Consider the following 25,084-nt stretch of genomic DNA (forward strand, 5'->3'; position numbering starts at 1 on the left):
CAGCTGGAGCAGGAGTCAGTGTGTGTGTGTGTGTGGGGGGGGGACAGTCTCCGCGTGCACCGTCAGGGAGGAGGAGGAGGAGGCAAAGCTTGGGGTGCAACAACTCCACCCCAGATGCAACGCCAGCCACGGCCCCGTCGGCAGCGAACCGATTCCGCGCGGGACCGCCTTCGCAATCCACTCACCAGAAATGACCCTCAGGCCACTGGCGGCCGCTTGCACCTAGAGAGCGGAGGAGCCCGGCCGAGGCACAGCGACTGAGGCCTCCGGGAGGAAGAGAAGGAAGCCGGCCCCGGCGGGCAGCCCGCCCGCCTCGGAGCCCAGGGGCCCAGCCCGGAGGGGGCAAAGCCGCCCCCACCGCCCGCCGACGGCGCTCGGGGCCATGGACTGAGCCGCTCCTTCTCGGGGCTCCTCGCCTTCGTCGCCTCTGCCCGCCGGGGCCGGGGCGGAGGGCGGACTGCCCCCGCCAGCCGCCGACCCCCCCGCCTGTCTTGTCGGCTCCCGCGTAGGGGGGGAAGGCGCCGTTGAGTTGGGCCTGGAGAGCGGTGGCCACTGCTGCTCGGTCCGGCGGCGGATTGGCTCCTTCGCCCCCTTACCTCGGGTCATCCTTCCTTTGGAGCGGGAGGGACCTCTCGGGTGATCCTTCCTTTGGAGCGGGAGGGACCTCTCGGGTGATCCTTCAGGGAGGGACGTCGGGTGATCCTTCCTCTGGAGAGGGAGGGACCTCTCGGGTGATCCTTCAGGGAGGGCCGTCGGGTGATCCTTCCTTTGGAGAGGGAGGGACCTCTCGGGCGATCCTTCCTTTGGAGAGGGAGGGACCCCGGGTGATCCTTCCTTTAGAGAGGGAGGGACCCCGGGTGATCCTTCCTTTAGAGAGGGAGGGACCCCAGGTGATCCTTCCTTTGGAGAGGGAGGGACCCCTCGGGCGATCCTTCCTTTGGAGAGGGAGGGACCCCTCGGGCGATCCTTCCTTTGGAGAGGGAGGGACCCCTTGGGCGATCCTTCCTTTGGAGAGGGAGGGACCTCTCGGGTGATCCTTCCTTTGGAGAGGGAGGGACCTCTCGGGTGATCCTTCCTTTGGAGAGGGAGGGACCCCTCGGGCGATCCTTCCTTTGGAGAGGGAGGGACCCCTCGGGTGATCCTTCCTTTGGAGAGGGAGGGACCCCTCGGGTGATCCTTCCTTTGGAGAGGGAGGGACCTCTCGGGTGACCCTTCCCTTGGGTGATCCTTCCTTTGGAGAGGGAGGGACCCCTCGGGCGATCCTTCCTTTGGAGAGGGAGGGACCCCTCGGGCGATCCTTCGGGGAGGGACCCCTCGGGCGATCCTTCCCCCGGAGAGGGAGGGGAGGCCGGGGCGCGACGGGAAGAGAGAGCGGGCCCTCCCTGCGCCCCCCCGGCCGGGCTCCCGGGGCCTCGGGCGAGCGGTAGGGCTCGGGGCTCGGGCTCGGGGTCGGGGTCGGGGGTGGGCGGGCGGGCGCGCGCGCCTCGGGGCCGCGGCCGCCCCCCCCCCCCCCCCCCCCCCGCCCGTGAGCCTTGGATCCCTCGGCGTACTGCGAGCCGCCGGTGTACAGCCCGGACCTGTGCCCCAACATGATCGCCGCCCAGGCGAAGCTGGTGTACCAGCTGAACAAGTACTACACGGAGCGCTGCCAGGCGCGCAAGGCGGCCATCGCCAAGACCATCCGCGAGGTGTGCAAGGTGGTGTCGGACGTGCTGAAGGAGGTGGAGGTGCAGGAGCCGCGGTTCATCAGCTCCCTGAGCGAGATCGACGCCCGCTACGAGGGGCTGGAGGTGGTGTCGCCCACGGAGTTCGAGGTGGTGCTCTACCTCAACCAGATGGGCGTCTTCAACTTCGTGGACGACGGCTCGCTGCCGGGCTGCGCCGTGCTGAAGCTGAGCGACGGGCGCAAGCGGAGCATGTCGCTGTGGGTGGAGTTCATCACGGCGTCGGGCTACCTGTCGGCGCGCAAGATCCGCTCGCGCTTCCAGACGCTGGTGGCCCAGGCGGTGGACAAGTGCAGCTACCGGGACGCGGTGAAGATGATCGCCGACACGAGCGAGGTGCGGCTGCGGGTCCGCGAGCGCTACGTGGTGCAGATCACGCCGGCCTTCAAGTGCACCGGCATCTGGCCCCGCAGCGCGGCCCAGTGGCCCCTGCCGCACATCCCCTGGCCCGGCCCCAACCGCGTGGCCGAGGTCAAGGCCGAGGGCTTCAACCTGCTGTCCAAGGAGTGCTACTCGCTGGCCGGCAAGCAGAGCTCGGCCGAGAGCGACGCCTGGGTGCTGCAGTTCGGCGAGGCGGAGAACCGCCTGCTCCTGGGCGGCTGCCGCAACAAGTGCCTGTCGCTGCTCAAGACGCTGCGCGACCGCCACCTCGACCTGCCCGCCCAGCCGCTCAACAACTACCACATGAAGACCCTGCTGCTCTACGAGTGCGAGAAGCACCCCCGCGAGACCGACTGGGACGAGGCCTGCCTGGGCGACCGCCTCAACGGCATCCTGCTGCAGCTCATCTCCTGCCTCCAGTGCCGCCGCTGCCCCCACTACTTTCTGCCCAACCTCGACCTCTTCCAGGGCAAGCCCCACTCGGCCCTCGAGAGCGCCGCCAAACAGACCTGGAGGCTGGCCAGGGAGATCCTCACCAATCCCAAGAGTCTGGACAAACTATAGGGACCGGGGGACGGAAGGGAAGGCCGGGGAGGGGGAGGAGAGGGGGGGAAAAGCCTGGAAAAAACAGCCCTCTCCCACCCGCACACACGCCCCGTTCGGACGCGGCCCTCCAAAGAAAAACCACCACCACCACCACCACCACCTCTGAACACCGACGGTGGGGGGAAAAGCCTGGAAAAAACAGCCCTCTCCCACCCGCACACACGCCCCGTTCGGACGCGGCCCTCCAAAGAAAAACCACCACCACCACCACCACCACCACCACCACCTCTGAACACCGACGGTGGGGGGAAAAGCCTGGAAAAAACAGCCCTCTCCCACCCGCACACACGCCCCGTTCGGACGCGGCCCTCCAAAGAAAAACCACCAACGGCATCCTGCTGCAGCTCATCTCCTGCCTCCAGTGCCGCCGCTGCCCCCACTACTTTCTGCCCAACCTCGACCTCTTCCAGGGCAAGCCCCACTCGGCCCTCGAAAGCGCCGCCAAACAGACCTGGAGGCTGGCCAGGGAGATCCTCACCAATCCCAAGAGTCTGGACAAACTATAGGGAGGAGGGAAGGGAAGGGAAGGCCGGGGGGGGAGAAGCCTGGAAAAAACAGCCCTCTCCCACCCGCACACACGCCCCACTCGGACGCGGCCCTCCAAAGAAAAACCACCACCACCACCACCACCACCACCACCTCTGAACACCGACGGTGGGGGGAAAAGCCTGGAAAAAACAGCCCTCTCCCACCCGCACACACGCCCCACTCGGACGCGGCCCTCCAAAGAAAAACCACCACCACCACCACCACCTCTGAACACCGAACGCAACCCGTCGTCTTCTCTCCCCAACCCAACAGCTCACGCTAAAGAAGCCGTCGGACTCCAGACGACCCCGAGCCCCGAGGTACATTTTTTCCCCATCGATGTGGGGGTCCTTCGCCTCCCTCCGTTGCTTCCTTTCTCGCGCTTTCGCCTCGGGTTGCCCGCGTGGAAAAGAAAAACCGTTATTTAACTCCCTGTACAAATCGTCCCTTTTCCAAAAAAAAAAAAAACGTTCCCTCGCGTTAAATGTATTTCAGTGCCAACGTCGGATTATGTGCCCCCCCCCCCCCCCGCCCCGCACCAAGACGACTTGTTGAAAACGGTAATAAAAAATATTATCACTTTGACTTTACGGTGACTTTCCGCGCGGTGTTTTAGAATCGATGCGGGTCGGGTGGTGGAAAAGAAATAGGAACTGGACAAATCGAAAGGTTTGGGCGAGGGGCCGAAAGCGTCTAGTGCAGTGCCCTGCACGCAGGAAGCGCTCAATAAATACGACTGAATTGAACGAATGAAACCCGAAGTCCGAGCTGAACGATTTACGGGATACTGGCAACTTCGTTATCGGGCCAGAGTCCGTTGAAATTCGAAGAGCGCGGATGATCAAAATCCTCTACTTGGCCTTGAAATCATTCCCTAACTCGTTGTTTTAGGACGACGTGAGACATAGTTTTTCAGACCAACTACAGTAAGACAGATAAGCGCAGTCAAAAAATAGATCTCAGCCTTAATTGGTAAACTGATTCGTTCCCATAAAAAATTCATAGACTTGCTTTCTGACCCCGTAACTAAAAACAAACAATTCCTGTTTGACATTGAAATGCAAAGAAAACACTAATAGATCTGCTCTGAATAATTAATGCGGCCATTCGATTTTTTTCCTACTGTTTTTTAAGTAAATAATAATATACTCGGCATTATGTCAAGGAACCGCACCAAGAAAGAACACATTGCCTCGAGAGTGGGTGTTTTTATTTTTCCACCAACAGAGTCGCATCTAATTGCTGAGGAGGCTTTTTGGGGGGTGTTGGAGGCAGGGAGGGTTAAGGAGGCGGGGGATGGCAAAATTCTTCCTGACAAGTTTAAATCAGCCTGTCCTGTATTTCATTTAATTGATCGTTGGCCTATCCCGGAACATTCTGAAGCTGATTGGAGTCATTTAAATAGGAACCTCTGCCGCCCTCCCCCAATCCTTATTTTTTTTGGCATAGGAAAAATTAAACTTCCAAGAGTTTGCGATCTCAGAAGTACTTCCGTCCCTTTTTGAATCGATTGTTGGGGTGAGGGATCGGAAGTGAACCTCTCAAGCTTTTAGGCTAGTGATTTTGGCTAGGACAGGCGGGTTTGAGTGTCTGCGGGGTGTGTGGTTTCGTTTAATATCGGTAAGAAAGCAAACATTTATCAAGCGTTATAGAAAGTAAAGTCATATCCGCAAAGCCGTTTCGAGTCCGACCCGCTAAGCATCAGCGGGCATTAGGCAAATTGACAAACTGGTCAAACCGATATAACGAAAGTTAGGATACACTATAAAAAAAAACACACCAACCCCCCCCCCCCCCTCGAAATTCACACCTCGTACTTGCACATTAACACGGCTCTAATTTTGGATTGCAAACACTGGAGTTTCTACTTTTACGATTTTCTGCGGCTACCTATAAAGAAGGACCCTAAAGTCGATTTTTTAAAGCCTCCTGGGAAAACGAAGAGGGGAAAAGGAGAAAGGAGGGAGGGAAGAAGGTTGTGCTAGCCAGAGTATCCTTCTTGATTCCTTGACTGAAATGTGGGTTTAACTCCGAGCTTGTAAAGACTACTGTTTCCTTGTAAAAACAGTCTTGAGGTAGGAATAGAAACTCTGATCTTATCCATTCTGATCTTATCTCTACGGCAGGCTTGGTTTCAAAAAAGCAAAAACCCTCGTCACAACATTTTCTCTCCCCGTAGTTTAGACAAACTGAGGGAAGTGAAAATATCAAGTTGATGATGGCCTCATTCGTTATACACCCTCCAGTCCCACTACGGGATTCTAGATTTGGAGAACGTACTCTATGTGGCTGCCTAGATCCCAAATAAGTGATTTTCCAGCTTGAAATATTTATATCGCAACATATTTACTCTTTGTCCCCATCTCGACTCCAAAGTACAACAACGACAACACAAAACACAATCACTGGCGGTTGGGCAGCTTAATCTTCAGTGATTAAGCCAAAAAAAAACAAAATCCACAGCCTCTATCTTTGGTCTAAATTTGCAACTTCCCGCTTTTGCTTCAATTGAGCTCACCCGTTACGTTACTCCCAACTATAAAAGGTCGTATGCCACATCCCCTTAGCGATTTCTGTTTATCGCAACGTGTAGTTATTAATGAGCGACCAATGACTCCAATGCTCTAGCGCAGGGACGCTCCGGGGGAGTTTGGGGGTTTGGTTATTTTATCATTTTAAATGGCTCCCGTCCTCATCAACTGGACAAGTTGTTGTAGTAGGACAGTAGGTGGGTCCGAAAAACAAGGAAATGAAAATAAAACGCCGCCGGGCAGGAACGGTGAACGTAAACCAGAAAACATCATCACTCTTCTCTTCCCAAATTCCCTCCCCCATCCCAAAACATCACACGACTCCGGCCTTATGCTACCAGAGAAGGAGGCACGACTCATTTCGAGTTGACCTGTCAGACGACTTCACCCTGACCAGACACTCAAGCATGACTTTAGACACGTCAACTGTCAGGCCCTCTCCAAATCCCCAACCCTTCGCCAAACGCTGTGGCGCAGGCAGATTCGGGACTGAAGAAACGCCAGTAACCGCCCACCCGCAGCGAAATGGCCTTTCTTGAAAGATCTAAAATCCGCTTTCACAAGCCAAAGGCAGCTAAACAATGATAATAATGATTTTGGTATTTGTTAAGCTATGTGCCGGGCACTGTACTAAGCGCTGGGGCACTGCATCAACGTACATGATCATACAATTTCAGGGACACGTATCCAGGTTCTGGCACACGATCGTATCTTTCTGGGTCACAGTTACACGTCTTCCTCGTTGAGGAAATTCCGATGTTAAAAAGCCGGCTAAATCAAACACTGGATCAGTCGAACTCTTCTTCTGCACACTACTATCATAACGGCAGCAAGACCGGAACTGATGCCCCGGTCACGAGCTTAAAACGCAGGATTCTCACCACGGAACGCGTTTAATAAAACTATTTTACATCTCATTTTAAACTACAGATCTCCCCTATTACTTCCGACGATCGTCCTCCCCTCCCGGCGAAGGCACGATAAATATCTGTCGTCTGTGGTTTGGGGACACTTGGCTTTCTTTATATCTTGGGCTCTTCGTAATGCACTCCTTTACTTTTTTTATATATGAAAGTTCCCGCTAGGAAAGTAGATTTTCCAGTTCCTCTTCATCATCATCATCATCATCAATCGTATTTATTGAGCGCTTACTATGTGCAGAGCACTGTACTAAGCGCTTGGGAAGTACAAATTGGCAACAATAGTTCCAACAAATTGGAACTTCATTAAATGAAGTTCATTTTAAACAATCCCTCTGGCTCTCTGACCGCCCCAATGGCCTTAACTTTGTGAAACAGAGTCCGGTGGCCTTGAAAAGCAATCAAATACTTTTTTAACGGGGAAATTACCTTCTGGTTTAAGTAGAGGGGAATTACGCGGCGCCTTGTAAAAAAATGTTACAGGTAATGGAAAACAGGTACGCCCAGGGGGAGTTTACCGAGTCCGAGAAACAAAGCTAGAGGGGAGACTGATACTCTTTGCGAGAAAGCAAAAGTTCAAATAATTGTGGTTCACAATCTCGCTGAATTTCGGAGAAGTCCTCGGCGCCCCGGGGATCCCGGGCTTCTTTATTCAAATTTCTCCTCGGGGTGTTGTTCCCCCCACCCACTCCCGCCGGCTAATTAACACCCGACCTGGAAGAAGGGAGTAGTTTTTACACCTCAATGAACTTCGCTGTTGTAACTGGTTGGTGATTCGCACAACCAGGAAGACCTGGAAGCAGAGCAATCACTAGGCCATCGCTTAGGCCAACATGGACATGAGGAAGGGCGGGGGGCTCGTGGGGGGATGGGAAGGTCACTTCCTCCTACCTTGGAGTCGATATTCTTCAAGTTGGGCTCTTCTTCGTCCACCTCAAAGTAGAGTTCGGAGGAGGTGATGGAAAGAGTGCCCTTCACTACCACGGAGGGAGCCACCAGCTGAGCTGGGGTACTCAGGCTGACCGGCCCTGCCAAAGGAGAAAAGGAAACTAACACACTAATATGCGGGGACTTTTTCAACACACTAACGCACAGGTTCAACCGCAGATTTCAAGTTTTACCTCTGATTTCCCTCCCCCACCCGGCCCAACTCCTCCCGCCTCTTTCATGAACAACTTGAAAGTCGGGAGACGAGAGCCCAGCAATTATTAAACTATTAACGATGCTGGAGAGAATGGGGCCTCTGCCTGGCAAACTTGAGCAGGAGAGCTAAGATCCCATCCCTGACATTTCGGCTGGGAAAAGCGAACCGCAGGCGAGTAGGACGGGAAAAGCTGCAAAGGAGGCGGTGTGAGAGCAGAGGGCTGCAGGGGACACCCGGGCCCATGAAGATAACCCACATGACGACGTCGGGCACTTTCGCCCGGCCCTTAGTTTCCCCGTTGCAAGGGGGAGACGCTCTCATATTTAAATCCAGACTCTCGGGATTGAAAAGAATTGCGAAAATGCTACTTTCGCTCGCGGTCCTTTCCACCGTTAATTATTGTTCAATGGTTCCTGATACCGCGTTGGTATAGTTTGGGGACTCGGGGAGTAAACAGCTGGAGGGTTAGTTTCCAACTGAATGAATTTTTATTGGAATAATCACATCTCCACAGGGCTTATCAAAGAGACAAATCAGATTGCTACTGAAAACAATGGACTCACCACAGATCTAAAAGGTACGGCCCATTATCTAAAGGACTCGTAGAAAAATATGATACTCGATCTATCTGTAGGTTTCTCTGCCTGATGTGGGTTTTTTTTTTGGTAAATTAAAATTGCCATCCCCGTGCTAATTTCTGATTGTTGAAAAATCCCTGTGAGTGGGGGAAAAAATCTGAAAGCGGGAGAGTGGCACTGACAATTCTGAATTAATATAGTGCCTAGAAATGAGGTGCACGCGTTCAGGTAATCAATGGGTGAATAACTGCCAAAAAATTCAGATGAATTGTCATTTCCATCGATTGTTAGAAGGGTGATGGTCTTTAATCTCGCATCAATCTTAATGTGTGCCAGTAGGACAATAGAGGAGATGCTCTGCTGAGATCGGAGCAGGCTTTGCCCTCTATTCCCAATGTACAGATACATTGTGTTTGCAGATGGGCAGCAGATAGCTGCAGAACTGCCTGATTTCCCAGAGCTCATCCCCACAAATGGATGAAATAAGCAGCTATGTGTTCTTTTGCTGTCTCCCTTTGCCCTCTGTACATTAGCATGTAATCCAGAGGAGAAATAACATTTTTTCAATCACTCTCAGACATTCAATTACAGGGTGAGCAGACAGTTGCAGGAGCTGGGGCAGCCCAGGTCCCGTAGAAGACCCCTGACAATTTCCACTTCATTTCTATCCCACACCACTTTATTAGTGAGGATTACTTCTTAATCCTATTGCCATTGTCAAGATTATATAATTAAACTCCCCTTTCACCTCTATTACAGTATGAATGTATTACTAGAAACAGGAAGAGAAACACAGTAAAAGAGGAGGAAGTGAAGGAGAGTGTAGATGGAGATGAACAGTATCACCCCCCCCCCGAATAAATTCCCCCAAAGCATTGTGTTCTAATTATCTTTATATTACTTTATTGAGAAGTACATGGCTCTGTATTAAGCTACATCATCTACTGCATCACAAATGGAATGCAGTCAAAGGAGTAGGGAAATAATCATGTTAGAGGCTTTCCCATTTAACTAAAGTTAGCAAAATGAAAGATTCTGTATAACGCCCAAATCTCCTATAATGTAGCAAGTCAGGGTCCAGTCGGTAGCTCTACAAACCTATTTTATTTGCTTTACAGAGATGCCTGAGCTAAAAAGGCCCAAGGCCATTTAGTGAAATGGGAATATTCCATGCACGGAAATTCCTGTTACAGTCCCTTCAAAGTCGGGGAACTGCTCAAATCCTGCCCATTACACCCAATTACTTCTATTTTTATTGCAAACTCACTGGGGAAGAAACGGTGTGAATCTGAATCAACTATTCGGGTTCCTAAAACTGAACTAGGATTTTTCGTGTTCGTCGCCCCTCCCACCCCGCCCCCGCCCTCCACGGGGGAACGACAAAAGATGTACTAGGAGGGTGTAGTGAGAAGTAGCTGTTTTAAAGGCGTCACTGTAATTCATAATATAACGTATAAAAGGAGCCATTAGGCGTTAGTGCAAGGGTACGTTTTACATCTGTACATCAAAGACAAAAGCCCCCTGAAGCTTTATTTGCAAGTCACTTACCTAGATTGCCACTTACAGCCCTATGTTTTCAGTGGTTAGATAAGCCCTAGGGCTTGTTCTGTTGTCGGGTGTTTGTTTTTGTTTTTAAATCTTGACCTTAAGAAAGAAGTCCCACCAGCAAAGAAATGTGGATTTATACAGGTTTTACAAGACAAGAGAAAAAAAATAGGGAGTGAGGATCTGAGGAGAAACGCCCTTTCATTAACTTCATCGTGGGAACACACAAGTCTAGCAAAGGGTTACCCGGAGAGATCTAGCCCTTATGAACGACCCCAAAAAGAAAAAAAAAAAGAAGAAGAAGAAGAGGTAAATTGGCTGGTGAGGTTGTAGGTCTATTGTACTACTCTTGGAAGTTACCGGTTAGATTCTCCAAGTCTTTCTCTTCAACGGATGACAGGGTATCATCGTCGCCTTCCACGAGAATTTCACTTTCTGAGTTCTGATTTCCTAAGGCCTGACTCCTGATGGACTGCTTTCCTTTAGCAAGGATATCTTCATCTGAAGCTGAAATGAGAAAAAAAGAGAGAGGGAAAAAAAACAGAGCTGTCTATCAGTCCAGAAGTCCAAATCGGACTGGGGACGAGGGGAGAGGGGTGGAAAGGGAAAAAGCAAGAAAGGGGCGTAGTGGTCATTTGTACACACACACACACACACACACACACGAGATGATACACAGGAAGTCGGCAGCCTATTTATTTATTCATTCACTAATTGAAAGGTTAAAATCATCCAGGGGAACCAAAGAGGGGGTACCAAAGCAGCATTTCTCGGGGTTAAAGGGAAACCTGAAAAATTCCCCCCCACCCCCCCTCCAGTCTTGGTGCCGGGGCCCGATTCAAAGTTATCCGAATCGATTAGGCCTAAGTGACAGGCTTTAAACAGGACAATTGTTCCCCGAAGGATGCAGGGGGCTGCGTTTGGGGATCAATCAATCAATCGTATTTATTGAGCGTTTACTGTGCGCAGAGCACTGTACTAAGCGCTTGGGAAGTACAAGGTGGCAACATAGAGAGACTGTCCCTACCCAACAGTGGGCTCACAGTCTAGAAGGGGGAGACAGAGAACAAAACCAAACATATTAAAATAAAATAAACAGAACAGATATGTTCAAGTAAAATAAATAAATGGAGTAATAAATATGTACAAACATATATACATATATACAGGTGCTGTGGGGAAGGGAAGGAGGTAAGATGGGGGAGAAAGTCCAAATCAGACTAAGGACGAGGGGAGGGGGGTGGAAAGGTAAAAAGCAAGAAAGGGGCGTAGTGGTCATTTGTACACACACACACACACACACACGAGATGACACACAGGAAGGCGGCAGCCTATTTATTTATTCATTCACTTATTGAAAGGTTAAAATCCTCCAGGGGAAGCAAAGAGGGGGTACCAAAGCAGCAGTTCTCGGAGTTAATGGGAAACCTGTCTCCCCCTTCTAGACTGCGAGCCCACTGTTGGGTAGGGACTGTCTCTATATGTTGCCAACTTGTACTTCCCAAGCGCCTAGTACAGTGCTCTGCACACAGTAAGCGCTCAATAAATACGATTGATTGATTGACTGAAAAAGCCCCCCCCCCCCCCCCCCCCCCCCCCCCCCAGTCTTGGTGCCGGGGCCCGATTCAAAGTTATCCGAATCCCTTCTAGACTGTGAGCCCACTGTTGGGTAGGGACTGTCCCTATATGTTGCCAACTTGGACTTCCCAAGCGCTTAGCACAGTGCTCTGCACACAGTAAGCGCTCAATAAATACGATTGATTGATTGATTCATTAGGCCTAAGTGACGGGATTTAAAAAGGCCAATTGCTCCCCTAAGGGTGCAGGATGGGGTAGGGGGAAGCAGCGTGGCTCAGTGGAAAGAGCCCGGGCTTTGGAGTCAGAGGTCGTGGGTTCAAATCCCGGCTCCGCCACTTGTCAGCTGTGTGACGTTGGGCAAGTCACTTCACTTCTCTGGGCCTCAGTTCCCTCATCTGTAAAGTGGGGATGAAGACTGTGAGCCCCTCGTGGGGCAACCTGATTACCTTGTACCTACCCCAGCGCTTAGAACAGTGCTTTGCACATAGTAAGCGCTTAACAAATACCAATATTATTATTATTATTATTATTATTATGATGATGATATGAGAGAAGACTTCCTTGGCCGCCTGACAAAAGCAGGCCCCGAGCAGGGCGGCGCCTCAGCGGCTGGGGTGGGACACGGGGCCGCGCGCGCCCTGGCCCGACTCCCAACGCTAGGGGGCGCCGTGTGCTGTGTGACCTTGGGCAAGTCACTTAACTTCTCTGAGCCTCAGTTACCTCATCTGTAAAATGGGGATTAAGACTGTGAGCCCCACGTGGGACAACCTGATCACTTCGTATCCCCCCAAGCGCTTAGAACAGTGCTTTGCACATAGTAAGCGCTGAACAAATGCCAACATTATTATTATTATTATTATTAATCAATCAATCGTATTGATTGAGCGCTTACTGTGTGCAGAGCACTGGACTAAGCGCTTGGGAAGTCCAAGTCGGCAACACATAGAGACAGTCCCTACCCAACAGCGGGCTCCCAGTCTAGAAGCGGGCTCCCAGTCTAGAAAGTTGCACGTGTGCCTGCCCGAGGGCGGCCGGGCCTTGGGCATAATCCATCAATCAATCAATCAATCGTATTTATTGAGCGCTTCCTCTGTGCAGAGCACTGGACTAAGCGCTTGGGAAGTCCAAGTTGGCAACGTAGAGAGACAGTCCCTACCCAACAGTGGGCTCACAGTCTAAAAGGGGGAGACAGAGAACAAAGCCAAACATACTAACAAAATAAAATACATAGAATAGATAGGTACAAGTAAAATAAATAGAGTAATAAATATGTACAAACATATATACATATGTACAGGTGCTGTGGGGAAGGGAAGGAGGTAAGATGGGGGGGATGGAGAGGGGGACGAGGGGGTGAGGAAGCAGCGTGGCTCAGTGGAAAGAGCCCGGGCTTTGGAGTCAGAGGTCAGGGGTTCAAATCCCGGCTCCGCCACTCGTCAGCTGTGTGACTCTGGGCAAGTCACTTCACTGGGCCTCAGTGACCTCCTCTGTAAAATGGGGAGGAAGACTGTGAGCCCCCCTTGGGACCACCTGATCACCTTTTCATTCATTCAATCGTCTCTATATGTTGCCAACTTGGGACTTTCCAAGTGCTTAGTCCAGTGCTCTGTACACAGTAAGCGCTCAATAAATACGACTGATTGATTGAGCACTTACTGTGTGCAGAGCACTGGACTAAGAGCTTGGGAAGTCCAAGTTGGCAACATAGAGAGACAGTCCCTGCCCAACAGTGGGCTCACAGTCTAGAAAGGGGTGATGGCATCACAGAGGGTAGTTTATGATTAACATGCAATGGCAATGATAAAATAGGCGGATAATGATGTCAGAGACAGCAGATACAAACTATTATGTGCTGGAGTAGGGTGGAACTGTTAAGGGGGGGGGTCAGGGAGCAGAGATGCCTGGGGAGAGGAGTGAACAGTCAAATAGCAGTGGGAGGGCTGAGTAGGTGCCAATGAGGTTGTCGTTAATGTAACTTGGTGATAACAAGGGCCTTTTCCCCGGGGGAGGAGAGAGAATAATCCTCCAGCACTGAGGTCAATCTCTGTATTTATTACTCTATTTATTTATTTATTTATTTATTTTACTTGTAACATCTATTCTATTTATTTTATTTTGGTAGTATGTTTGGTTTTGTTCTCTGTCTCCCTCTTTTAGACTGGGAGCCCACTGTTGGGTAGGGACTGTCTCTCTATGTTGCCATCTTGTACTTCCCAAGCGCTTAGTCCAGTGCTCTGCACACCGTAAGCGCTCAATAAATACGATTGGTTGACTGATTGATCAGCCTCCTCTCTGATCTCCCATCCTCCTGTCTCTCCCGGCTTCACTCTGCCGCCCGGTTCATCTTTGTGCAGAAACGCTCTGGGCATAATAATAATAATAACAATAATAATAATAATAGCATTTATTAAGCGCTTACGATGTGCAAAGCACTGTTCTAAGCGCTGGGGGGGCTACAAGGTGATCAGGTTGTCCCACGTGGGGCTCACAGTCTTAATCCCCATTTTACAGATGAGGTCACTGAGGCACAGAGAAGTGAAGTGACTTGCCCAAGGTCACACAGCAGACATGTGGTGGAGCCGGGATTCGAACCCATGACCTCTGACTCCAAAGCCCGGGCTCTTTCCACTGAGCCACGCTGCTTCTCATCCTATCCCGACTGGATTACTGCATCAGCCTCCTCTCTGATCTCCCATCCTCCTGTCTCTCCCGGCTTCACTCTGCCACCCGGTTCATCTTTGTGCAGAAACGCTCTGGGCATAATAATAATAATAATAATAATAATAATGGCATTTATTAAGCACTTACTATGTGCAAAGCACTGTTCTAATCAATCAATCATAGTTATTGAGCGCTTACTGTGTGCAGAGCACTGTACTAAGCGCTTGGGAAGCTGCTGGGGGAGGTTACAAGGTGATCAGGTTGTCCCGTGGGGGGCTCACAGTCTTAATCCCCATTTTACAGATGAGGTAACTGAGGCCCAGAGAAGTGAAGTGACTTGCCCAAAGTCACACAGCTGACAATTGGCAGAGCCAGGATTTGAACCCATGACCTCTGACTCCAGAGCCCATGCTCTTTTCCACTGAGCCATGCTGCTTCCCCTCCTCAAAATCTCCAGTGGCTACTAATCAACCTGCGCATCAGGCAAAAACTCCTCACTCTCGGCTTCAAGGCTGTCCATCACCTCGCCCCCTCCTACCTCACCTCCCTTCTCTCCTTCTCCAGCCCAGCCCAAACCCTCCGCTCCTGTGCCACCGCTAACCTCCTCACTGTACCTCGTTCTCACCTGTCCCGCCGTCGATCCCCTGCCCACGTCAATCAATCAATCAATCGTATTTATTGAGCGCTTACTGTGTGCAGAGCACTGTACTAAGCACTTGGGAAGTACAAGTTGGCAACATATAGAGACGGTCCCTACCCAACAGTGGGCTCACAGTCTAGAAAGGGGAGACAGAGAACAAAACAAAGCATATTAACAAAATAAAATAAATAGAATAGATATGTACAAGTAAAATAAATAAATAGAGTAATAATAGAGTAATAATACATCCTCCCCCTGGCCTGGAATGCCCTCCCTCCACACATCTGCCAAACTAGCTCTCTTCCTCCCTACAAAGCCCGACTGAGAGCTCACCTCCTCCAGGAGGCCTTCCCAGACTGAGCCCCGTTTCCTCTCCTCCTCCCCCTCCCCACAGCACCTGTATATACAGTTGTACAGATTTATTACTCTTTTTATTTTACTTGTACATATTTCCCATTCTATTTTGTTAATTATGTGCTATAACTCTATTTGTTCTGACGATTTTAACACCTGTCCACATGTTTTGTTTTGTTGTCTGCCTCCCCCTTCTAGACTGTGAGCCCGTTGTTGGGCAGGGACCAGCCTCTATATGTTGCCGACTTGTACTTCCCAAGCGCTTAGTCCAGTGCTCTGCACACAGTAAGCGCTCAATAAATACGATTGAATGAATGAATGAGGGTGCATGCAATTGTATTTTACTTTCTTTTTGCCCACGGCAGACTGTATTTAAACAAAAGCCTGCGGACGAGGTTTCCCTCTAGTTAAACACCAGGTCACCTTTCTGCCACTCTGCCAGGTCCCAGGAAGGGGAGTCCTGCTCCGCAATTCCAACCGCTCCATCCTTCCTTTCTAGTTCCCATTATGCGGCACAATCTGCCGCTCCGCTGCACCTGATTCCGACACAACCCGCCAAGAGGCAGCAGCTCCCAGCAAAAGCATTTCACGCAAAATCTAATTCTCCAGGCAAGGACACTGGTTAGCTGGTGACTGTATACAGTATTACCGTTGAAAACAGGGTCTGGGAAAACCCTTTCTAGAATAAACATGCATATCCTATTCATTTTTGCAGTGGTCGCTAGCAAGGTATTTTGCTCTATACAGATAATAATAATAATAATGATAATAATAATGGCATTTATTAAGCGCTTACTATGTGCAAAGCACTGTTCTAAGCACTGGGGAGGTTACAAGGTGATCAGGTTGTCCCACGGGGGGCTCACAGTCTTAATCCCCATTTTACAGATGAGGGAACTGAGGCACAGAGAAGTTAAGTGACTTGCCTAAAGTCACACAGCTGACAGTTGGCGGAGCTGGGATTTGAACCCATGACCTCTGACCCCAAAGCCCGTGCTCTTTCCACGGAATCACGCTGCTTCTCCTGTAATTAGAGATTACAGATAATCTCTAATGTTGACATGCACCTGTTTCTCGAAGCTACTAAATCCGACAACATTTAATTCAATAAATAGGACTATCTTGACAATTCTTCTTGAGTTAGAATGGGGCTGCCACAAAACATACAAGATCCTTTCCTACTTTATCCTTACAGTATCAATTCACTAAAAGGAGGCTCATTGAAATACAAATTACTACTCATAAGTTATATTTGCAGGCAATTTGTATAGGAAGTGCCATTAGTCAGGAAAATAGAGTATTGATCGGTAAAATGACAATTTACATTTTAAAGAAAAATTAGACCATGAAATTCAAAGAAAACCCACAAATCTAGTGTGAGTGGGCATATGGTATGTACATTTGATCAAATAAAGATCACTTACTAAAAAAAACACGGTAAAATAGTGTTCAATTATTCAGAATATAACTGTTGAGCACCCAAAACTAGAAAGCATTTAAAAAATGAAAATGCTCATCACCAAATCTAGATTTGAGAAACATATGCCAAACATCAGGTCCGACAACTTCGGCACCTTTCTCATTACTTTCTCTGATTACTGCCATACATGACTTGAGGTTCCACTAGCTTGTTTTAAAAAAAACTTTAATCTGCAAACATTTACAGAGGAAGGCATTCCCTAGTGGCACTGCAAAATGGCTTAAAACTGTTTCGGTAAATACACGCACATTCATTTTAAATGATTAGTTCTCTGAGTGTACCTTACTAACCAATTGTAAATTTAACACATGGAGGAAAGACTGGAAATGAAATCAAGTATTTTTCTTATCCTGGAGATCATTTTTTTTCCAAATTCAACAGCCTTTCTGACTCAAAAAATTTTCATGTGAAAGTGGAAAAGTACTACTGTGGGTGCAGTATGCCCACAGAAGATCCATTTTTATTTGGGCAACAAAAAAAAAACAAAACGCGGATTCTGGAATTGTTCAACCTGAGTTGAAAAACCTCTTGTCATGGAAAATATGCGGCTTACTGATATTTAGAATGGTTTTCCTGTAATTAAGTCCCCCTTGAGGATTTGAAGTTTAGCAGCAGTAAAATTACAAGCAGTACTCTAATACACACCACATGCTCTGATACTCAATTCTCAGTGGTCTAATAGCTTTTTGTGAAAGAACTAAAAAAGAAAATAGAACAAAACTACCTCAACCATGAAATAAACGATAATCACCAAGTCTGTGTATTGTGGGAAACTTTTACTTCTCCTTTTAGTCGAAATGGTACCCCTAAATCACCCTTTATAACAGGTATCGACTATGTCCCATCTGACGTCGGAACATTCTAATTGGCAGTTGACTTAGAAACTGGAGTGCATTTTTGATACATTGTGGATAAAAGCCCTCTGTGTAAAAATCCGTGATAGAAATCGAAATTTAGCATTATTAAGAGATGGTACGATTTTAGTTCTCTTACCAGGGGTGGGGACAGGCAGGTTTGGGGGGACGCCTTCACCTACTCTCAGTTAGACAAACATTTTGCTTCTCTAGCTAAGAACCAGGGCTTTTACCCTTTCCCTTTCCAAAGGCACTAAGGGGGTTCTGAATCAATCAATCAATCAATCAATTGTATTTATTGAGCGCTTACCGTGTGCAGAGCACTGTACTAAGCGCTTGGGAAGTACAAGTTGGCAACATATAGAAACAGTCCCTACCCAACAGTGGGCTCACAGTCTAAAAGGGGGAGACAGAGAACAAAACCAAACATAGTAACAAAATAAAATAAATAGAATAGCTAGGGCTCGGGTCGAATGTCTATGTGTTTGCAGTTCACTGGGCTTCACTCAGAAGCCGTTCAAGTCAGCTCAGCAGATTTGATTTGTGTCTCTAGAGGGCAGGCAGAATGAATTTTTTAAAATTACTTCCTACGTGATCTTCATTCCTTCTACTGGGTTAAGATAAGTGAAGTCATCAATGGTCCATGTGATAGATATGAAAGGAGTCCTCGCCAAGGGTTTACACAGTACCGGGCGGTATGGCAACTCCCTTGGTAAATGGACCAAAGCCCAACAACTAGATGGAAAATCAAGATTCCAATAGTACCTACAACAAACGTACTAAGATTAAGGGGAAGCATAGACATTCTCTGTCCTGTAACCCGAATAAATCCAATCGGCTGTTTAGCACGGATAAGGGAAGCCGGCAAGAGAAACTCCTGGTGGGCAGGGAATTAATGTTAATAGGTTCAAAGTTTAGCGGAAGGAGCCCGGGCTTTGGAGTCAGAGGTCACGGGTTCAAACCCCGGCCCTGCCACTTGTCAGCTGTGTGACTTTGGGCAAGTCACTTCACTTCTCTGGGCCTCAGTTACCTCATCTGTAAAATGGGGATTAAGGCCGTGAGCCTCCCGAGGGACAACCTGATCACCCTGTAACCTCCCCAGCGTTTAGAACAGTGCTTTGCCCATAGTAAGCGCTTAATAAATGCCATCGTTATTATTATTACTACCCCAGTGCTTAGAACAGCGCTCGGCACATAGTAAGCACTTAACAAATACTATTATTATTATTACTATGACAGTGCTCTGCACACAGTAGGTCTAATGAATATACAAATAGCTCACATATCACACCAGTCCCAGAAAAATAACGCAATTCCAAATGCCCTAGGATGAGAGATTCCCCAAAGGTACATGCAATTAGGCAGCCCAACATATTTATTGGTGAGCAAGCTGCAGCACTATAGGGTGACTGAGCTGCACATTCTGGGGTATCTGATATCAAAGGTTCTTCCACAAAATGCTTACTCCTTGATGGATTCAGTCTATGGATTAAAACTACCATAATAATAGGCCTGCTACAATACTCCGGGTTTAAATATAATATCCTTAGGAAAATTCACCCATATAGCATGTGGAGGCGATTATAAGTTTATTGTGGCTCAAACGGATGAGTCACTAGGTAGGAAGACTTCATACCTGACTGTAATAACCATTTTCTACAAGATGATTTACTGTGTAATTTTCCATAAAACAATTTTTATGCATTTTTATGTATTCACATAACAACAATGGTAGTAATAATAATGACATCTGTAAAGTGCTTACTAATGTGCCGAGCACTGTACTAAGTGCTGGGGTAGATACCAGATAATCAGGAAGGACATGCAGATCCTGTCCCACATGGGGCTTACAACCTAAGTTTACCTAAGCACCTTTATGCCCACAGATATATGTACTCACATAGCAAAGATTTAATCCTTAAAAAAATGAATAAAAATGATAGAGGGGAAAGAATGTGTGTGTTTGTTTATGTGTATGTGCAGAACTAAGCATGGTACATTCTATAGAGTACTGGCAAGCCTAAAATCCAGATTCTGTTTTAGAATTTCACTCCTGTCATTTGTTTTCTAAATCATTTAATCACCTAAATCACCAAAACAAATCTCTTGATTTTTACGGGAACCCTATTAAATTTTCTAATTTTCATACAATTAGAATTTTGAACCTCCACCGCTGTCCTTTCTACAGTTTTACGTTGAAAGGAAACATCACAAATTAAACAATTAGTCTTGAGGGCAAATAATTACACAGGGTAAATTTGTAATAAACAGTGTCCGGGGATGGTTTCTAATACATTTAACGAGTGATTAAAAAGAATAATGAAAGATTCCCCGAACTCAAAACATTAACTTTTGCCTGATGTTCCTAATTCCCATCAAATATAAACATCCTCTGTTTTTATTTGAGAAAAATCAGATTTTCTATAAAGTTAAAACCCTTTACAATGCCACAGTGACTTTTAAAAATAATACTTTAGAGGTTCTGGCTTTGAAAAATTACTCCCAGCCCTTTTCCTCGAGCAAGTTAATGTGAACTTGGGAAGGGCAATTAAATTGTCAGAATTAAAAAAATTTGTTTTTAACCAGAAGGTAGCCAGAAGTAGAGTCATGGGGCTGGTATTGATCGTCAGAACAGAGAACATTAGTCTTCAGGTATTTACTCTGCCACCTTTGCACCACAGGCTTTTCTTCAAATCAAATCAATTCCTAGAAAAGATGACTCTTAGTACTAAAATATATAACCATTCAAAAACGGGCTTCTTTTTTGACGTGTTTTTGCTTTGTTTTTACTTCACAGTATTTTCTACGTTTGTGCACATTTAAGAACTACTGTCGAAAAATTATAGTATCATTCTAAAGTGATAGTGAGGAAAGGAGGTAAAAATGATAATTGTATCTTCTCTTGACAATAGTTGTATCAAATAATCTCCCCAATAGACAGGTGTGTATTTTTGTACAATAGAAAATTTAACTTTTTTGTTCAATGTTTGGGCTTAATATTCCACCTCGTATTTTTAAAGGTTTTTATTAGTTTATATTATTTTAAATTAGCTTTTAAAAATTAAAAAGTATACCTGAGGACTGAAATGTTTTTCTTTTTTTGGGGGGGGAGGGAGATATACCATTTTTTAAAAAATGATGATGAAAAAACAGAATATTGAACAGCTTCTTCCAGCAGGCGTTGTCATGACTTTTAGTGACATCATAAACCACAAGAGCACCAATTTTGGAAGTCGCTTTTAAGGGCTTCCTCGCACTTTATATAAAATTGTTCTAGAAAAAAAACAACACTAAACAAAAAACAAGCGCACAATTAAGCTTATAGAGATTTTTGTCTTAAATACTGCTTTCCCTTATTTCAAAAAGGTTATAATGTCAGTAAGTTTAAGAGACAAAGGGGTCGAATGGAACATCTAAATCTGCTGACCTATTTGTGCGTTAAGTCTTTAAAGTTCTTTCCCAATAAACGCTTGCCTACTGCTTTGGTAAACGTGCTCATGGCTGCGGGTTTTGTTGCCGCCTTTCAGAGTCGGCTTCATGCATTAATTACCTACACACTAAAGGAACTGCAAAATGCCACTGAGTAAGACAGTGCCATGTCAAGGGCTTTAACTTGGCTTTATTATCTGTAGACCTCTGTGGGAATTAGATTTACGTAAAGGCAACTGCTTATTTATACAATATTAACCTTTCAATTAATATATTAAAAAACTACAAGTTGCTACTAGATCTGACCAAAAAAAACAGGCTTAAATAGAAAACAGGCTTAATATGCATATCTACCCCTGAAAGCAAATATCACTGCAAAATCTCAAAAGAAGAGATCCGCAAATTTCTTTCACTCATGTTCGACCAACGGACCAATACTCTTCCTGATTATCAAGGGGACGTGACGTTACTTTGCTCACTGGTGACTGATTTTTAAAACGCACCTCCACCTCACTGGAGAAAATCTCTGTCAAAATGTTTTTGAAATTTTTTATAGCCTTCAGACTTAACTCCGTGGTAAGCGGTAGAATATAAAATTCTGAGAAAAATGCATTTAATGGCAAATTTGTGTTCATATGGCCAGATCTGCTTTAAGGCACACAAAATTCCAAGGGGGTAGGTCTCTTTAATGCTCGGGTTATTAGCCAAGGGACACATTTATGTCCTTGGAATCCACAGAGTCGTAGCACCACACAAAATTAATAAGCACCCCAAAGCAGAAGTGGCCTAATTAATTCTACATTGTGTTTCTCCTTCTCCTCTTACAGTAAAAAAATATAGGGCTTTGGGACCATTATTGCTTTCAGATCACTTCACTATTGACTAGTCTCAGTATAGCCATTTATTTCAAAGAACTGATGTCACATTCGGTGTTATATCTGATGACATACTGTCGACATTTTCTTCCAGAAATGGCTCTTTAGGACTGAGTGCAAGAGGTTAAGCTTCCTGGCTGAGGCCAAACATAAGATTACAGTCTTCTCCAACCCAGCAACACTCTTAATGACTATAAATTAGTATTTACACCTTTATCATTTTGAAATGTAAATTGGTGTACTTTCAATGACAGCTCTGAATTTTTAAAATGAAATACGTTTGGTTTCATGAAGCATAAACCATCAAAGGGCATTAAGGGACACACAGCTTTATCACAAGCCAATAAATTATAGAAGTGGGAAGGCTTCCTAAGAGATGTACCATAATGAGCTTAAAAATATAAAAATGAGTCTAGATGTATAATCAAGCTAAAGAAATCTTTAAACCCGAAGGATCAATCCCCAGATCTACTTATTCTTTCCCATCTGCTGATCACAGTTCCCCAAAACCTTAGTGAATGATGACAAATATATGCATTAAAAAAGAAAGGGGAAAGTATTTTGATCAGCTCGGATAAGATGATGCAAAACAGGAAGATATGAGAATAATGTCCACTCTCTTTTTCCACTACTCACCTATCATTACCATCTACAAATCAAGGCTGGGAAACTACCTAGTCATCTGGACATTTATTGTCTCTCTCTCTCTTTCTCTCTCTGAACCTCCTACTAAAACCTAAGAAATAAAGCCACTCAACCAAGCCTGGTTTTAAGAAGGCTCCTTTTCTGATAGAAAGGCCACTAAAGGGAATTAAACGAATTAGTGTTCTTTGCTCTGTTAACTTACCTCAAAACCCAGGGTACTTTTTAAAGGAGGAAACGTTTTACGTGACTTTGAAGGCAGTTAAAGTCTTGAAAATGGAAGGTCTACACATTCTGTACGTACTTAGTACCGAACAGAGCTTATTAGAGATATTACGAATGACAAAAGTAACCGAACCGTTCACTTGTGAGCGGAGTGTGAATTGAAATGACGAGCCTTTCGGAGGCATACGCTTTGTCAGTGCCTTGTAGTAATGAAGCTCTGCTCTTCATTACCAAGTGCTGTACCTGCTGCTATTGGCAAGAAGCGCTTTTTACACTGACCATGCTCCATGGCTGTTTTCAGTGTCGCTTCAGGATGTGTCGATCCAAGAGGGTTACGCACAAATCGTCGTCGGCGCCGCAAGTCATCTTCCCAGTAGTCAAGGCGCCAGAACTCACGAGGACGACTACAATGAAACAGAGGAGCCACATATGTTAGCAATTATCAAGCAGCATGGTAGTTCTGAATTTCTGCATAAAGCTCTCCTTGTTTGCTCTGCCTTTTCCTCCTTCTCCCACCCCTTTAACTCCCTCCTCCCCCTTCCTCCTCAACCCCCCACCCGTTTCTGCAATCTTTTCTTAGGTATGTCCTTGAAAATAACAATATCACCTTCCAGTCCAAGGAACTCCTTTCCCTTTTTTCTCGGAAGGTGAAATGAGCACTAAATACATCATTTTGAAATGAATTGCTGACAGTGTGATCAGTTTCCCCACACTCTAGTGGCATGTGCTCCGATTTCAGCCTCATTTCAGCCTCAGCAGGGCACCTTTCTCAGTGACTGCATTTATAAACCAGAATAGGGAAAAGGCTATTATAAATATGGTTTAGCATTACCTATATTAATCAAAGTCTGTCCCCCTTCATTTTTCTTCCTAATTTGTGCCTTTTCGCACAAGGTCAGTAAATCATACCAGGAATGCTTGGTCCAGAAAGTGTTAACTTTAATGAATACCTCAGTTACATGGTTATGTATGTGATAATAAAATATTACTCTGTTTAGATGTGCAGGAATTTAATTAAAATAATCTCTTAAAATATTCATTACATTTAGCCCCTGAGGCTTAGAACAACACAAGAAAATGCATTTCTTTTCCATTTACTGTTTTTAAATAAACCATTTCTGGAGACTGAAATAGCAATCTATTTTCAAGCAAATCAGATTGGATTTCTGTTTTATGTAGTGTGTTTTTACATTTAATTAAAAACTACATGCCAAATGATGTACAATAATTGCTATAATTTAGGCACTTTTTTGAAATTTGCATTTTGAAAAGGTTATAAAAATTCATTTTCTAATTCATTTTTCAAATATGTAGATTTTAATGTAGTTATATATTATATAAAGTTTTCTTTTGTTAGGGGATTATTAACTGAATACTGGAAAGAGTGGTATTGAAATAGCAGTTTAACCAGGAAAATTCCATAGGTGATGCCTTTTTCAAGTACGGTTTTCAAATCCTTGTAGTGAACTGCTTATTTAATAAAGCCCCAAAGTTTCAAAATCGGTACCAGTCAATGGTGAAATACTAATTTTATTTATAAACAGAACTTCCGCTCGAATGATAAATACTAAATAAAATCCCCCTTGTATTTCATGAGCTAATAAAACTGTGTACCTGTCAGCTGTGACAAATTAGTAGCCCCGACCAATTTACAGATCAAAACGTTAAAAGTTATCTGTATTCCCGGCACAGAAGCAAAAATAATCCAGATTACAAATAGCACGTATCTACGCTATGTAATTTTCAAACTACATTCAATCATCAACTGATATTCTTAAAATGTAGCACAACGCATAAGGTGCTTTATCATATTTCTCCCCCTACTCTTGTGATTATCAAAATCAACAAAGGACATCTTTGGTATCCTTCTTTCTCCTCCTGCTACACTCTCATAAAAGGGATCCTGAAGCGGCATTACACGCCCGTCGTTTAAAAAAAACATTAACATTTAGTCATCATCATCATCAATCATATTTATTGAGCGCTTACTGTGTGAAAAGCACTGTACTAAGCGCTTGGGAAGTACAAATTGGCAACATATAGAGACAGTCCCTACCCAACAGTGGGCTCACAGTCTAAAAGGGGGAGACAAAACCAAACATACTAACAAAATAAAATAAATAGAAATAAATAAAATAAATAGTCCTTAGTATACTTTCCATGAAGTGCATGGTAATTATAAAGTGAGTTCAACAATTTGTTCTCCAAATTAGTTATGAGCACAACTCAAGAATCGGTAACAGAATCCAGCTATGTGCATAAAGACCTACATTTATTTGCAGTTCGATTCAGAACTTAAAATTCTCCATTAGTGATGGTAAAAAAAAAAAAGGGCAGAACACAGCTGGCTATGTGTATGTCTTTGATAGTCATAGAGCTTGGATAGGCA

General features: G+C 46.0%; 2 protein-coding genes across 3 annotated transcripts in view; one reads left to right on the top strand and one right to left on the bottom strand.

The window, feature by feature from the left end:
- Positions 1–25,084, bottom strand: part of LRBA (LPS responsive beige-like anchor protein) — a 634,690-nt gene that overhangs the window by 278,879 nt on the left and 330,727 nt on the right. For both annotated transcript variants that reach the window (XM_038755081.1, XM_038755080.1), the window contains 3 exons: positions 22,975–23,099; positions 10,318–10,464; positions 7,582–7,718 (listed from right to left, as the gene is read on the bottom strand). In XM_038755081.1, the coding sequence (XP_038611009.1) occupies positions 7,582–7,718; positions 10,318–10,464; positions 22,975–23,099 (409 nt within the window). The remainder of the gene's footprint in view (positions 1–7,581; positions 7,719–10,317; positions 10,465–22,974; positions 23,100–25,084) is intronic.
- MAB21L2 (mab-21 like 2) lies at positions 1,590–2,669 on the top strand. Its single transcript, XM_038755082.1, has one exon. The coding sequence runs from the start codon at positions 1,590–1,592 to the stop codon at positions 2,667–2,669; it is 1,080 nt and encodes a 359-aa protein (XP_038611010.1).

The sequence above is a fragment of the Tachyglossus aculeatus genome, chromosome 12 (genome assembly GCF_015852505.1).
Source record: "Tachyglossus aculeatus isolate mTacAcu1 chromosome 12, mTacAcu1.pri, whole genome shotgun sequence".
NCBI classification, from domain to species: Eukaryota; Metazoa; Chordata; class Mammalia; order Monotremata; family Tachyglossidae; genus Tachyglossus; species Tachyglossus aculeatus.

Excerpts from the sequence above, each read along its gene's own strand:
- MAB21L2 (XM_038755082.1), top strand. The coding sequence starts at position 1,590 with ATGATCGCCGCCCAGGCGAAGCTGGTGTACCAGCTGAACAAGTACTAC.